This window comes from Cheilinus undulatus, linkage group 9, assembly GCF_018320785.1.
Source record: "Cheilinus undulatus linkage group 9, ASM1832078v1, whole genome shotgun sequence".
Classification (NCBI taxonomy): domain Eukaryota; kingdom Metazoa; phylum Chordata; class Actinopteri; order Labriformes; family Labridae; genus Cheilinus; species Cheilinus undulatus.
The window spans coordinates 30,006,927-30,022,331 of NC_054873.1; the positions used below are offsets into that span (position 1 = coordinate 30,006,927).

Consider the following 15,405-nt stretch of genomic DNA (forward strand, 5'->3'; position numbering starts at 1 on the left):
TTTTATATGGATAATTTTGATGTAATGATGAAGAAACCCTGATTAGAAGTGGTTCAGATATCTCAGTTGTTGACACTAGCAAGCCAAGTATACTTTGGATGAGACACAGACGATTGCATGACAAAATGAATGGGGATGCACGCTGTTATAAACTGCAGCCATTTGTTCCATGAGTACTTTTAGTCAAACAAATTAGTTTAAACTGCATAGTTAAAGTAATCAGAGTACCACACACAGCGGCTGAAAATGAAATGATTGTTTTTGTGTTTATTATGTACACATACAAAGAGCATCATGTTGAAAAGGTAGCAACAAAAAATCCCATTGTTTTGGCTTCTGAACACTATATATATATATATATATATATATATATATATATATATATATATATATTTTTTTTTTTTTTTTTTTTTCCCCCCAAACTTTCACCTATTGATTACACTCATAATCAGATTTGACATCCAAACAAATGTCCTCATCCAGACAGCTTACATAGTGTCTAACTGTGCACCTGTCTGTCCCTGTTCTGGTCACTCATTGTAGCGCGACAGTTTGAGTCGGGGGATGATGTTCATGGACTGCAGCTCCTGGAAAAGCAGCTTGCAGGCGTACGGGATACGCAGCGAGGAAACATGGCAGGAGGATTTACAGTAGTGACACCTGGAGGATGAAAAACTGAGAATCAGAGTGGAGAAAAAAAAGAGGGATAACATCTCTACTTCAAAGACAAAAAGTATTTTAGAGGCCCTGGGGTTCACTGAAAATTCTTCTGCCGTTCCACTTACCAGCCAGAGTACCCCAACAGGCCGCACTGTCCGCAAACGTCCACCTCAAAGGCATCACTGGAGATCATGAGGCGCTCCAGCAGTAGCATGCTCGCTCCGTAGCCGATCAGACAGTCACGTTCCATCTCGCCAAGACGCAGACCTCCATCTCTTGAGCGTCCCTCAGTAGGCTGCCTATAAATAGGAAAATGCAAGGAAATAAAATAGGTGAGACAGGGCAACAGAACATGCTGCCTGGTTTAGAGCAGTGGTTCTCAAACTGTTTTTGCCCAAGTCACACCAAAAATCAAGCTGAAGTCTCAAGGCACACCGTTTTCATGTCCTTGCAAAACAGCCTCTTTTACATATGTCGCAATATGTCCCAACTTTATGCAACGTGAGTGTGTGCCAGCTACAAAATCAGTTTGGTTACAGAGTTTCCTTTTACAATACAGCTCAATGGTGCGAGGTTTATCCCCAGTGTCTCTGTCCCAATTTCCTCTCTGTTGCTCGCATTGAGATGGACAAGTAAAAAAGGAAGAGGTAGCACAAAGGATGACAAGGTACCAGGAGTGTCCTACCAGAAGATATTCTTAATTTTCTATCACTTTTCTCACTCATTAAACTTGTTATCTTGTTTTACAAAGTGGAGATTGTGATGCATGTGTATTCTCCATATCCTTTCATGCCATTTTATGATCTGACTTTTGCTAACATGGAGACAAAACTATGTGGCTCTCAGCCATTAGAGGTTAGTCAATACTAGGTGCCACACCTCAGACTCTCCATTTTCCAAGTAAAGCATGAAATATCATATTTTTACATGTGGAAAACAGTCCATTTGCAGGGCAGAGAATTGCATATTTAACAGGTAACAGACAGTGATCATGCAGTGTTTCTTGATGCAATGCAATCTCTCATGCAGTATAGACATGGGTTATAGTAGTTTTAGTTGCTGCATAGTTGTAGTAATAATGTATAGTTAGACAAATTCCCAAGGTACACCTAGACTTGCCTTAAGGCACACCATTTGAGAACCACTGGTTTAGAATCAACAAAAAACAATTCTAAAACATATTACATGAAAAATGAAAAGTCCAATCAATAAAAATACCATATAGAGGTTACCTGGTAAGGACGGCTCTGGGCCCACGTGCTCTGGCGTGCATTTTGTCAAGGACCATGTGCTTTAGTTTCTGATAATACACCGGTCCAAAATAGATGTAAGCCTCCAGAGGTTCCCTAATGATGATACAGAAGTCAAACAGATAAAAAGTAAGAACATCTATGAAGAACTAAATCTTTATAACCATAAAAAAATATTATGTTGAATATGTAAATTTGAATAAATATATTTACTGGAATTTTTTTTTTTTTTAATAATTGAAGGATGGCTGACTCATTGTATTATTGAGTTTCATTGCCCCCTCTGATTCCTGATTTTTTTTGCATATTTTTCACACTTAAATGCCTTGGATCATAAAACCAATTTTGATCTCACAAAGACAACCCAAGTAAATACAAAATACAGTTTTTACACTATGATTTTGTTTGTTAAGGCAAAAAAAATCCAAACCTATCTGGCCCTATGTGAAAAAGTATCGCCTCCCCCCCTTTACATCATGAGTTAACTGTGATTAACCACAGTTTTTGGAAAGCTGAGCTCAATTTCACTGGCCACACCTAGGCCTGATTACTACCAGATTTGTTGAATCAAGAAATCCCTTAAATAGAAGCTGTCAGACAAAGTGAAGTAGGCTACAAGATGTCAAAAAGAAATGCCATGATCTAAAGAAATTCAAGAACAAATGAGAAACAAAGTGATCGAAATCTATCGGTCTGGAAAAGGTTACAAAGCCATTTCCAAGGCTTTGGGACTCTAGCAAACCATGGTCAGAGCCATTATCCACAAATGGAGAAAACCTGGAACAGTGGTGAACCTTCCCAGGAGTGGTCGGCCAACCAAAATGACTCCAAGACTGCAATGACGACTCATCCAGGAGGTCACAAAAGAACCCAGAACCATATCCAAAGAACTGCAGGCCTCACTGGCCTCAGTTAAGGTCAGAGTTCATAACTCAACCATAAGAAAGATGCTTGGCAAAAATGGGATCCATGGGAGAGTTCCAAGGCCAAAACCACTGCTGACAAAAAAGAACACGAAGGCTCATCTCAAATTTGCCAAGAAACATCTAGATGATCCCCAAGACTTTTGGAGAAATATTCTGTGGACTGACAAGACAAAACTTGAACTTTTTGGTAGGTGTGCGGCCCGTTACATCTGGCCTAAAAATAACACTGCATTTGATAAAAACAACTCCATGCCAACAGTCAAACGTGGTGGTGGCAGTGTGATGGTCTGGGGCTGCTTTGCTGCTTTGCTGCTTTGGGACCTGGACCACTTGCTGTGATTGATGGAACAATGAAGTCTGCTGCCTACCAGAAAATCCTGAAGGCCAATGTCTAGCCATCAGCTCGTCCCCTCAAGCTCAAGCACTCTTGGGTTATTCAGCAGGACAACGGCCCGAAACATACCAGCAAGTCCAACTCTGAATGGCTCAAAATAAACAAAATAAGGTTTTGGAGTAGCCAAGTCAAAGTCCGAACTTAAATCCAATTGAGATGCTGTGGTGTGACCTTAAACGGGCTGTTCATGCTGGAATACCATCCAATATGGCTGAGTTAAAACAATTCTGCGAAGAAGTGGGTCGAAATTCCTCCACAGCGATGTGAAAGACTCATCACCAGTTATCACAAACGCTTGATTTCCATTATTGCTGCCAAGGGTGGCACAACCAGTTATTAGGTTCAGGGGGCAATACTTTTTCACACAGGGCCAGATAGGTTTGGATTTCTTTCCCCTTAATAAAATCATCATTAAGAAACTGCATTTTGTATTTACTTGGGTTGTCTTTGAGAGATATTAAAATTGGTTTGATGTTGGTGATGTCACTGAGTCTATGTCCATGTTATATACAGTCTATGGCAGAGCCCTAATAAACCAAGTTTTGGTATGAATCAAATATTGACATATTGAGAGTGATCATTCTTTATTGTTTCATTAAAGAGGCAGTAGCTATCTTCTAAAGAAACCATCATTAGAGCTGCATACCATGAAATTATTATGTCACTCTAAATAAAGGGATATTACTGGAATTGCTTTCTTGTCTGTTGTGTTTTATGTCTGCACATGCAAAATTGTGGAGTTGAAAATGAAAAAGAAATAAATGGTAAATAAATTATGGTTATTTTTGAGTGCTTGCTGTGTAAACAAGTCCAGTTGGATCAAACATGGCCTTTTATATACCCTGTGATTCCTGACGTGACGTAGTCTTTGCCCTGGTAGTTGTATCCATAACGAATGAGATCCTCGCACACATCCTTCACCTTGCTGCCTCCGAAGGCTGTGCCATAGTGAAAACGTCCATCCAGGACCCCCGCCTTCCCAGCCAGTAGCTCTATCAGCTTTCCCACCTAAGAGAATCAGAAACATAAACAATATAAAGGCTCTGTGATCTAGACTCACACATAGCACCTTATGTTGTGGTGAGCTTAGATCACACATGTACCCCCTGGGGTGACACCAGCAGTCCTAGGATGACTGATTTCAACAATCCAACTGAGGTCACATCCACAGGACCCCTGACCCTGCCACATAAAAGGAAACATCTACTCTAAGGCCACTGAAACATCCTCCCGGGCCAAACATTTCTCAGTCTTTTCCACGGCAACCACAGAGCGTAAACACGCTGGCAAGGACAACTTCAGCAGTAAAGATCGCTCAGGTTTTTTACAGTGTAAGGGACAAAACAAGGGCAGAATCAGCCAAGTTTCATGGTATTTTCATTCAGCGCCATCCTTCACTTCAGATGTACTGTGCACGTTTGATAAAACTTCCACACTCTGCTACAGGCGGCCGTCTCCTCAGCAACAAATATCTGTTTGTGAACAGTGAGATTGCTGCTTAGCGGCGTCAATAGACGTGTGCTCTGGAGGCCAATGATAACCCTGAGAGGAGAGGAGCGTGGATAATGAGGGTTTTGTCTCAGGAGAGCAACACAAACACATGAAGTGAGACAAAGTTGATTCACAATGAACTCATAGATAACTATTTAAAAGTTACAAGATAAAGTGTAATAACAAAACATTTTCAGAAACAAGGATGAGACCAAAAAGTCGAAGTCTCATCAGAATAAGAGCACTGAATTAATATCTAATAATGATTACCACAGAAAGTATTTGGAAGTCTGTTTGACACTTTTAAAGACCCATGATCAGCCTTTAATGGATGCACCTGCACTTGTTTGGTTGTTTTGCTTTTATTTGTTAGCAGATGAAAGGTTACCTTTATATTAGGGTCTGTTGACAGAAAAAATAAGACATGTAAGAATGCCATCATGGTTCATTTAGAATAGAATTTTTCTTTTAAATCATTAAAGATAATAAATGTTAGTGGGTGCCTTGATAAATCACCTGTGTTTCTGGGGAAGATTTATCAGAATTTTACACGTTTTCATATCTGTCTTTAGAGTTTCTATTTTGCCAACATTTGATGGGACAGCAAAAGGGAAACAAATGCTAAGAGAGAGTCAGAAGGATCAAATCAAATCTTGGGCATCTGCAACAGGACTTTTCATACTGAGCACAATCTGAGCTGAATCAGCACCTCATTTCTGAACTTTTTAAGACAGGTCATTTAAATATGTTGATTCATTTTTTTTGTGTGAGAACCTGCAGAGAAAACATCCTAAATGCTTGTGAAGAGTCATACCGTCATTCTGGAGGGATAGCCATGAGGGTTCATGATAATATCTGGACAGATGCCTGAGTCACAGAATGGCATGTCCTCCTGAGGAACGATGAGCCCACAAACGCCTGACAACACAAAAAAAAAACAAGCATAAATACATTAAAAAACAGTAAAAAGAGTGGGAATGTGAGATATTAGATATGCCGATATTTACAGATTCCTTTTGGCTGATACCGATATCTCATTGTGTATTTCAGTCCTAAAACGTCAGTCCTTTGAACAAACTCTGAGGTTTAAGGATGAACAAAGAAACCCTGCTGTCCTTAAACCACACTTTAAAGTTTTAAGAATGAGGATAAAGAAAGAAAAGGACCTCAACTGACCTAGGGCTGTTGGTCAAACCAAATTCTCCATCCACTTACAAATATACATATTCATATTGGTGCAATAATACATATTCAAAACAAAAAAACAAATATTGGATGCAAATATCTTCTAAAATATTGATATTTGTTGATACCTATATTTGCCTTTATAAGCGTAAATCTGCCGATACTAACATAAGGCCGATAATGTCGTGCATCCCTAAATGTCTTTGATTAATGTTGACGTTTTTTGGTAGGATGATCATGAAAAACATGAGTTTTGCTTCAGAAAAGGAACCTTTTAATAGCAGATTTGATCTGCAAATACTGGGAGAAAAGGCAGAATATATTGTTTATTACCGAGCTGGGAAAAAATTCAACTTTGTAAATGTTTGTAATTAACTGATTTTTATAACACTGCAATTGTATTTCTGGTGCCTTTTAAACTCAAGCGGTTCAGGCACTTTTAGTGCATAACATGTAAATAAAGTACAATCAAGTAAGCACTGACACTAAGCAATAACAAAAACAATCTCTTAGGGGCAGTTTACAAAAAAAAAAAAACCAACAACAACAACAACAAAAAAAAAAAACAGTTGCATTAATATGCACACCCATAGACTAAAACTAACGATTGAGTCCCTTTTGATTTCATTACATCATTCAGTTTTTTTGAGCCCATCAGTGTAACAAATCTCATATGGCATAATTTGCCCACTCTACCATTTCCTGTGCACGGTTCTCTTCGAGTCACCCACAGATTTTCAGCACAGTTCAGGTCTTGGCTGGTCACAAACTAAGACAAATCTATTCTTTCGTAAGTTTGGATGTTCATTTAGGTCACTGTCAGGCTCTAAGGTGGCATTTCCCTTTATCCTCAGCTTTCTTGCAGATACCTAGCATATACCTGCACAGTCTCTAGCATAGCATGGCAGCACCTGCATCAAATTGGACTTATAGCACTCTGTGGGTGCCGGTTTGGTTCTAGGGTAGAGCAGGCGCTGATACACAAAGGCTGTGGTCCTAAACGCACTGGCAGGATCAATACCCAGTCTCAGCACTGTTTGCTGCACGTCTTCCCTGTAATAGAATTTAAAATGTGCTTCTACAAAGTTTCAGTCCAGGTGTGTGCATATTTATGCAACCACATTTTTTGCATTATTTTTTATATTAATTCTTCCTATTAGATTTTCATTGTTTTTTTCTATTCAATTGTTTGTTATACAATACAATACAATACAATAACTTTATTTATCCCCGCAGGGAACATTACATGTTTTATTAAATGTAGCATGTTACATTAAATGTAGACAAACTTCTGAAATGATTTGTCTTTGTCTCATTTCCTACCCTACAAAAATGAGGGCTGTGGAGACAATTAAGGGCCACCGTACCTTAAAGCCTGATCAGATTCTTTGACTAAGGCCAGCCACACACTACAGGATTTTAAGCCCAATTTGGGGCAAGATTTGCCCCCCCCCCCAATCGTGGCTGCGTATCCAGAGAGGAGCTTCGTCGCAAATGACTGCCTGAATAATCCTCATGCGTGGTGTCAACACGATTGTTTTACTGCTCCAAATCGCATCGTAGCCTCCAAAATCCCGAATCGTAAATATCAAACACTTTTGATATTCATGATTCCAGGTTGTAGTGCCTCTGACGAAGTACCACAACAACCAATGAGAACAGCAGAGTAGCGTCACAGCCGGATCATATGTACTTTCACCGCTCACAACCATAAACAAAGCTTTACTAACTAAATTCCAGCCAGGATTTCATCCTGAGTCTTTCCCATGTTTTATGATTTTTGCTTCACCTGTAACACATGCCAGGGCAGCCTGTTGTGGAGGGACAGCATGAGGGTTTCGACAGACATCCGTGTTTGTTTCTTTGTTTGTTTGTTTTTTTTTCTGAAGTCACGTGGTCGTTGGCAGGTCAGCAGGTGTGTGGTCTCCAGTGATATGACAGTCTGGCTGAGTCGTCTAGTGTGTGCGTTCAGAGGATTAAAGATGAAAATTCTTTTGAAATTGTCCTCATATCTTTGGTCTCACATGGTTTTTAAATCGTTTCAGATTTAAAAATCATGTTGTGTGTGGCCGGCCTTACTTAACAATCTTGTAGTAAACCGTTTGTATTTATTCATTGTGCTCCCCTGGCTGAGTTGAGCTGGGTGTGACATTTCTATACTTATAAGGACCAGCAGGTTCGTCTTTTGATTCACATGACATGGGGTGACGAGCACCCTGGTAGCCAGGAGTTTAAGTGTGAGTGCAAATGTTTGCCGAGGGGCCGAAGCACTCTTCCCTGGCCAGGGTAAACAGATTGTCGGCCCATTTGCAAATGAAAAAAAGAGAAGGAGGAGAGGCGAGAAGGAGAGCAGGAAGTGGAGAAAGGTGCTTAGCTTGACAGTGAGACCAGGATTACACATCCATGACTTTCAGCTCAACTCAGAGGAAGTAGAGAGGATCAGCTGGAGAGGAGAAATTGAATCTGTGCACGTGGGAAAAATTCACTATGAGCCCAGTGGTCAGCTACACAGCAGACTGCTGATGCCTAACAGGATGTAGTAACAGGATGTTGACTGGGAACAAGTGCAGCGATTTACTGGAAAGTCATCCAACAGCAGGAAGAAGGTGTAAAAGAGAGGAGAAAAGGCAAGAACACTGGGCCAGAAGAAACATGAAAAGGCGAAAATCAAAAGAAAGAAAAGGCAGTTTACAAAAAAACCCTTAAATGTTGGGATAAAAGTAGAAAATGGAGGCTTGAAGTAATCAGAGAGAGAGAGAGAGAGAGAGAGAGAGAGAGAGAGCGATACTCGTTCCCATAGCAGACATCCTTGGTGTTGTTTGTTTTTTGTGAAAGTGAATGATAAAAGAGGCATGAAATCAGCAGAGAAAGGCAAGACAACAGCAAGGGTCCAGATCCCTCCATCACAGCTCATACAGCTCCACACTGGCGGCTCGCACAATGGGCCCCTACTACTGACTACCGCTGCACCTCCCCCCCCCCACCTCCACAGCTGTGAGTGTGTGTGTGACCGGTAAATAATTAACTTATTCTGCTCTGCTGACCAGGACTTATGAGACTAGTCATGAGGAGCAAAGAGATCTATTGCTTAAGAAAAATTCATGTTTAATTAAATAATAAAACACGAGTCTGCGACTCTTTAAATCTATCTGTGTTAAACGTGAGTAATACAAGAAAACCTGTGCTTTTATATGCAAAAATATCCCACAAGGAGCTGGAAAAAGTTTTGTGTAAAATGAACATAAAAGTAACTTTTAACACCTCAATGTGACGCTCGAGACTCTGATTAAGCCGTCCGTCCATCAATTTCACATCTGTAACTTTCCATTAAAGATCTCCTCTGGTTCACCCCATGGCGACCCCACTCTCTTCGTCACTATCTGAGACAGAAGACATTGTCCCGTCCCAAGCTGACCGCCCAGTGGCCACAGCGTTAATGAGGAGAGTAAATTATGCATGGCGCCAGTTAGCTTTTTGATTAAAACATCATACCAGCCCTCTATAGGGGAGGTGCTGCAAAACAATGGAGGTTGTAAACACTTTTTCCCCCGAGTAGCAGCAGAATACTGCTGGGGTGTAATAAATTTGCATAGTCTGGCACTGGACAAAGAGCCAATTAATTGAAAAGAGCTCTTGAAAGATGAGGACAGGGGGGCAGTGACAGAGCAACAGCCACTGGGACTTGACTCAACAAATGCTCTAGCATTGAGACGACCAAAAGTTTTTTTCTCGAAGTCATTTACAATTTTGGTGAGAAAATTTGGGGCGGAAGGTTGGATGTATGTAATCATGATGCTCTGTGTTTTACAAATTATCTAATATCTAAGGGTATTTATTACACAGAAAAGAGTGGGTGAAAAGTGCTGAGGTCTGCACCTTTCTGTCCATGTCGACTGCTGAATTTGTCTCCAATCTCCGGTCTCCTCGTCTGCCTCAGGAGGATCTTGATGAGGAAAGCATCTTCAGCGTTGGAGGATATCATCACCTTCTCAATGTACGAGTCTGTTGAGCCCTTATAGCTGCAGAGAGGAAGCAAGACAACAGCAAATGTTATTTTCAAGAAATTAAGACAGTTAAGATGATTTCTCTAAGGTCTGGATTAATGGCTGCAGGGGAATCTTTAATATGCACTGATTTTCAAAGAGAGTTTCTCCTTCTACCCTCTTATTGTGACACAGTCTTCTTATAACATCAAATTTGGTTTATCTATTTGTTGATCTTGAAGTTGTGGCTGGACTGATGGACAGAGGTTGGTGAAAATCTGAAATTTCATTTAGATTTTGTTTTACTATTTTTTTGTTCCTTATTTTAAAAAAGTATTCCAAACTACTTTTGTCATGTAATGTGGGAGCTAATTTTTTAACTTGGTCTAGTTGTCAACCTCTCCCATAGGGGAAAAAAGTGCAGTTTCTGTGCATCTCTTTCAGTACCACCTGTTTTGCCACTGAAGTTTGCACCTCTGCTAGCTGTAATACAGTAGTTCAGCTCGAAGCCTGCGGTGATTGTTGTGAAACTGAAAAACTAAATGAGTTGCTCTGCCCACCTCCAGAGTCACCTGATGTCTCTGACTGAAGTGTTTTCAATCAAATCAGCACTCTACAAGGTTTATTTACTCATCAGTATCCCCCTGTTTTCATTAATTACAGGACTCTGATCTAATTAGAGAGAAAAATATCAAAAAAAAAAAAATCAAATGGATGCAAATTTTTAAACCTGTCAAGTTGTATCAGTTTGCGATAACTGCACCTGCTGTAATAACAGCGCACATCCCCAAACTTTATACAGCTGTATTGGTTTCACTTGCAAATAGAATAAAGCCAACTTTTTTAGATTAAAAATGGTATTGAAATTCATTTTATACATTAGATTTCATGGTATCTTAAAACAAACAAACAAACAAACAAAAAATCTGTAACTGCTTTGACATTTCTACGAATGACTTCGACTGAAGCTGAACAGGTATTTTTAGAGAGCGGCACTGAAGTCACATTCAACATGTCAAAGTGGATGTGTGTGAGAGGAGCTAAAATAAACTCACCTGATGGGCACGTCTCTGTACTGGGGCTGGCCTGGCTGGGTACTGCCCTCCAGTGGTGTCTGGGTGACAGTTGGCATGGATTTGTTCACCAACACCTGCTTGTTCTCCACTCTCTCACCTGCACCACACACAGGACATGGACGAGTCATTTTTGTTGAAAAAAACATATTACTGTTTAAAAATAGTCAAGTGTTACATTTGATTAAAGTCCTAGGTGACAGATTGAAAAGATATGCACTGATAAAATCATGAAAAATCTTTGTAGACTTATAATAACTGAAGTGTTTCCCACTGGGTCAGACAGACTGTCTGATGAAGAGCAGCAGTGCTTGAAATGTCACTACTTTGGTGCAATAAATAATTGTATTTTTGGAGCCCTGCAGTGTACAAGACGTTTTCTGTTCACTCCTGTGTCCCCCTTAGCATCTGACTGGCAAATTGTTCTGATCATTACTGCTACAGGACTTATTATTTTCATCCCAAACATATTTCACCAGCATTTAATCACATAAAGCAACTATAAAATTATTTAGGTGCACTGACCTGAGTTCACTACTAAATGATTAAATAAAAACCTAAACTGTCTGCCCATCAAATCCTAGAAATATACTATGCAAGCCTTAGGAGCAACTGCGCATCCTGGGACGCTTTCAGTAATAAGAGGAGACTTAAGTTGGAAACAAAGTTCCAGTTTAAAAACATAAAAGAGAGAAAACATCAAGGGCAACATTTTATTTGAACTGTATGAATTAGGAGAAGTTCGAAAGAGTAGCATTTGTTAGTATTTTTAAATTGTTTTTTTGTGATACCTGCCAAGGAACTACAAATGTAAATTAGCAATTTATATAACTCTGGCATATTCACGTATTTATATTATACTTACATTCGTTAATGTGCTCAGCCCCTTTTAAAAGCATGTAAATAAATATTGCCTTATAATGAGCTAAAAACACCTGTATTATATTGAATGTATGCTGATGATTCTGAGATTTTTAAATACATTACTGACAGAAGAATAAACAGACGATTCATTTGAATTGATATTGTTCTTCTTTATTTTCAACCCTCTCAGCCCATTTTGTCTCGCCTGGACTTATTGTCTTAAAATTTCGTAAAACATCAACCCTGTGGTGCACAGTGAAGCTCTAGACATCCTTCTTCAGGACAGCCTAGGCTTTGTGAATATGTGCGCTGTAAAATGTAATGGGACTGTAAAGACAAAATTTTAAAAAACAGAAAGTAAAATTCAGATTTTTATGTATGACACACAGTAAACGATAATGACTAAGTCTTTTTCACAAACTTGTTCTCCCATCCCTTGAGGACCAAAAAATTAAAAAATAATCATTCTGTGATTCAGTGATAAGTGGTCAAAATATTCACAAACTGACAAAAAAGTCCTTATGTTTTGTTTTTTTCTTTACACTGGCTGATAATGTGCCAGTATTCATAACAGTTTCTGTCTGCAGTGACACAGGGGGCCACATAAAAGGGTCTCTGTCTCTCTTTCTCCCCATTATGAATTATTCAGGCTGTCTCCTCCAGCTTCTTAATGTAAAGACATGTTCTGTTTGGCAAAGCATGACGTGGCAACGAAACAGCCTTGCATTTGTTGTAAGAGTCCATACGACAAAACAACACAATGAACAGCATTAGCCGCTAGCAGCAGAGACGATCAAAAAATGATTGAAAATGGATAAAAAAGCACTCAATATCGGAGTTATTGGTGTGAATCTAATCTTTTAAGACCCCAGAAAGTCACCCAAGATCCAGGTTTGCTGAAAAAACCTCTATAAGGGCTACAAAAGCATGGACAGCATCATTAGAATGGCACAATGGAAGGCTTCCAAGGGAAAAAGCTTAACCTTAAATAACTTTTGTTTCTTCTTGTCTTATATGACAATGTCAGTCTCAAAGGGTTAAATGAATGAGGATACACAAGCAAATGAATTATATGATTTGTAATCTTTGTTTGTTTCTGGTTTCTTTTCTTGGCTGTTGTGTCTTAAAAGGCCTGCTTTAAGCTGGGTTTTATTTCTTTGTGCATGACACAATAACTAACTTAAATGAATCCAGTCTTGTTGGTACTCACCAGGGGAGCAGATGCCATCAGCATCCAGGATGCTGTGCAACCAGATGGGCTTTCTTGTGGCAGCATCTAGCATGGGCCCCATCACCTTATCAAAGGTCTGGTTGGTGTATCGTCTCAGTGTGCACTTGGCATTTTTATAAACTAGGCAGCGGCCAAATCCTACACGGGTACATTCAGATCAGGCTTTCAATATGTTTTTGGATTAAACAGAATCAAAAACTGGGACTGAAATGCTAAAATCCTGTGTGACTGAAGACATGCTCTCACCTCTGTCAAGAGAAGCTTTGTTGAGGACCAGAGCATCCTCAATGTCGTAGCCGCTGTAGCTCATCACGGCCACTGTGGCATTCTGACCGGCAGGAAGCTTCTCAAAGTCAATCAACTCGATGGTTTTTGTTTTGACCATGGGCCTCTGAGGATATGCCAGGAGATACATCAGTGTGTCGATACGATTCCTCTGGTTGTAGCCAATAGTGCCTGCAGACAAAATATAATGAACTTTTCAGTGTTTAGATAAATAGACCACATTTTATGTGCATATGCATTGTCATTTTTGATTTGATCAGGTGTTTAAAAATCAGTTAGTTGCAGATCAAAGTTGTATTGCCCCCCCCCCCCCCCCCCCTTTAGTGTGGGGGTGTCAGGGCTGAACCTGGTTAGGACTGTCTCAGAGCAGGGGATTTGAGGAACAGGGCGAGTTATGGCATAAAGCCCAGCCTCCCGGAAGCTTTGACATTTGTCAGATGCTATTACTTCACAATCAGGCTACAAGCTCAAAGTGTGTGATAATAGGCCCGAGCCACACAACCAGATTTGCACATGTATAGAGCCCACCACACAAAACAGACAAGGCAGAGGATATTGGGCCAAATATAGTTCCAGTCAGTGTTTTTGTAATAGCGGGGGGAGGGGAGGAAGGGGCGGATGGAGGTAAAGCGGTGGGGTGGGAGCTCTTACGAATGTTAGTCAGGCTGTTTGGGGAAGTTTTGGTTACCAAGGAGTTGCGGGTGCGCACTCTGTGGTCTTTTGCAGCTGAGCACACTGACCCCCTGAGCACAGCCAGAGCAGACACAATGAATTGCTAATGACACTCTGGGTGACTGGCAGGGAAAGGGCCTCCGCACACACACAGCACAATAGAGAACCTACGCAAGCGCCCCATGTTTGATGTCCATGCGCATACACACACTGACTCACACACATAAGAAAAACACTCAATCACACATACAAATGTATTCTGACAAGAAGTAGAACGGGAGTGGGGTTTTTTGGGGGAGACTAACCAGCAGGCTGCTTGTATCTATAGTGTTTGTTATTCTAATGTGCTTTTGTATCATTTCAACTTATGCAAATAAAACTGTAAACTCTGAACCAGCAGATTTAAAAGGCTTAAAAACAGAAGATTAGATTACTGTCAGTACACATGCACAAAGGTGAACACTGCAGCTGTGTGGAGGATGTTTGAGAAAGGATTTCAAGTCTCCACAGTTCAATGACCTGTCTGCTGACTGAAGCCACCCGCTCAGCTGACTCTTACCCATCGCCTGCTTGCCCATAGCACACTGGTATGTGTTTCTGGGGGACTGGTTGTGGTGGGGATAGGGAATGAGGCCAGCGCACACCCCTAACAGTGTGAAGGGCTCGATCTCCAAGTGTGTCGTGTCCCTGTGGATATAAAAAAGAATTAAAAAGAGGCATTAACACCCAAGTGTTGAATGATGTAACCAATTAAGGGAAATTTTGATCAATTAACTTTAAAAAATCATTTGACCACTCACTTGTTAATCATGTGCTCATACAGAGCAATCTGACAGTCATTCTCCTCGTTGACATCCAGGTACTCCACCAGGCCCTCATGTAGAAAGTCCTCAAAGGATCTGGAGAAAAAAATTAATGGGATTCAGATTTTTTTTGTATTTCTTGATAATCTTACCAGACAGTTAGGGGAGGGCTCTACAAGAAGATGTAGAGTTAAAAGAACAACACGAAAACAACAAAAGAAGCAGCAAACTTGAAGAACGGTATTTTTTCTTCTACATCAATGCTATGTGTAGTTCAACATATTCATAATTTCAACAAAGAGCAAAAAACAACCAAACACACCAGATAGACTGCTTATCATATGTACTGCGTGAGATATGGGAGGTTGGTGAACATCTAATTCCCCTAAACCCCTTTTTGAACCCCTGACACTGATGGACAGGCAGTGGAGCAGGTAGAGACCTCTAAGCACCTGGGCATAGATACTGACAGGCGGCTGACCTTTTCAAAACTCAAAGTGTACAAAAAGGCATTAATTAAAAATCAGTTCCTGAATCAGTACTTACCTTCAATATAGGAACCTGGTTCAGTTTCATTTCAGTTAAAAA

The 15,405-nt window shown here is 40.3% G+C and overlaps 1 protein-coding gene across 1 annotated transcript in view; it reads right to left on the reverse strand.

Annotated features, from left to right (window-relative positions):
• Positions 1 to 422: 422 nt before the first annotated feature.
• polr3b (polymerase (RNA) III (DNA directed) polypeptide B) overlaps positions 423 to 15,405 on the reverse strand; it is a 34,341-nt gene continuing 19,358 nt past the window's right edge. The window contains exons 18-28 of the mRNA XM_041796627.1: positions 14,815 to 14,913; positions 14,574 to 14,701; positions 13,304 to 13,513; positions 13,037 to 13,195; positions 10,945 to 11,062; positions 9,783 to 9,925; positions 5,536 to 5,639; positions 4,072 to 4,238; positions 1,893 to 2,006; positions 786 to 959; positions 423 to 660 (exon numbers count right to left, since the gene is read on the reverse strand). Coding sequence (XP_041652561.1) covers positions 531 to 660; positions 786 to 959; positions 1,893 to 2,006; positions 4,072 to 4,238; positions 5,536 to 5,639; positions 9,783 to 9,925; positions 10,945 to 11,062; positions 13,037 to 13,195; positions 13,304 to 13,513; positions 14,574 to 14,701; positions 14,815 to 14,913 — 1,546 coding nt within the window. The 3' untranslated portion in view covers positions 423 to 530. The remainder of the gene's footprint in view (positions 661 to 785; positions 960 to 1,892; positions 2,007 to 4,071; positions 4,239 to 5,535; positions 5,640 to 9,782; positions 9,926 to 10,944; positions 11,063 to 13,036; positions 13,196 to 13,303; positions 13,514 to 14,573; positions 14,702 to 14,814; positions 14,914 to 15,405) is intronic.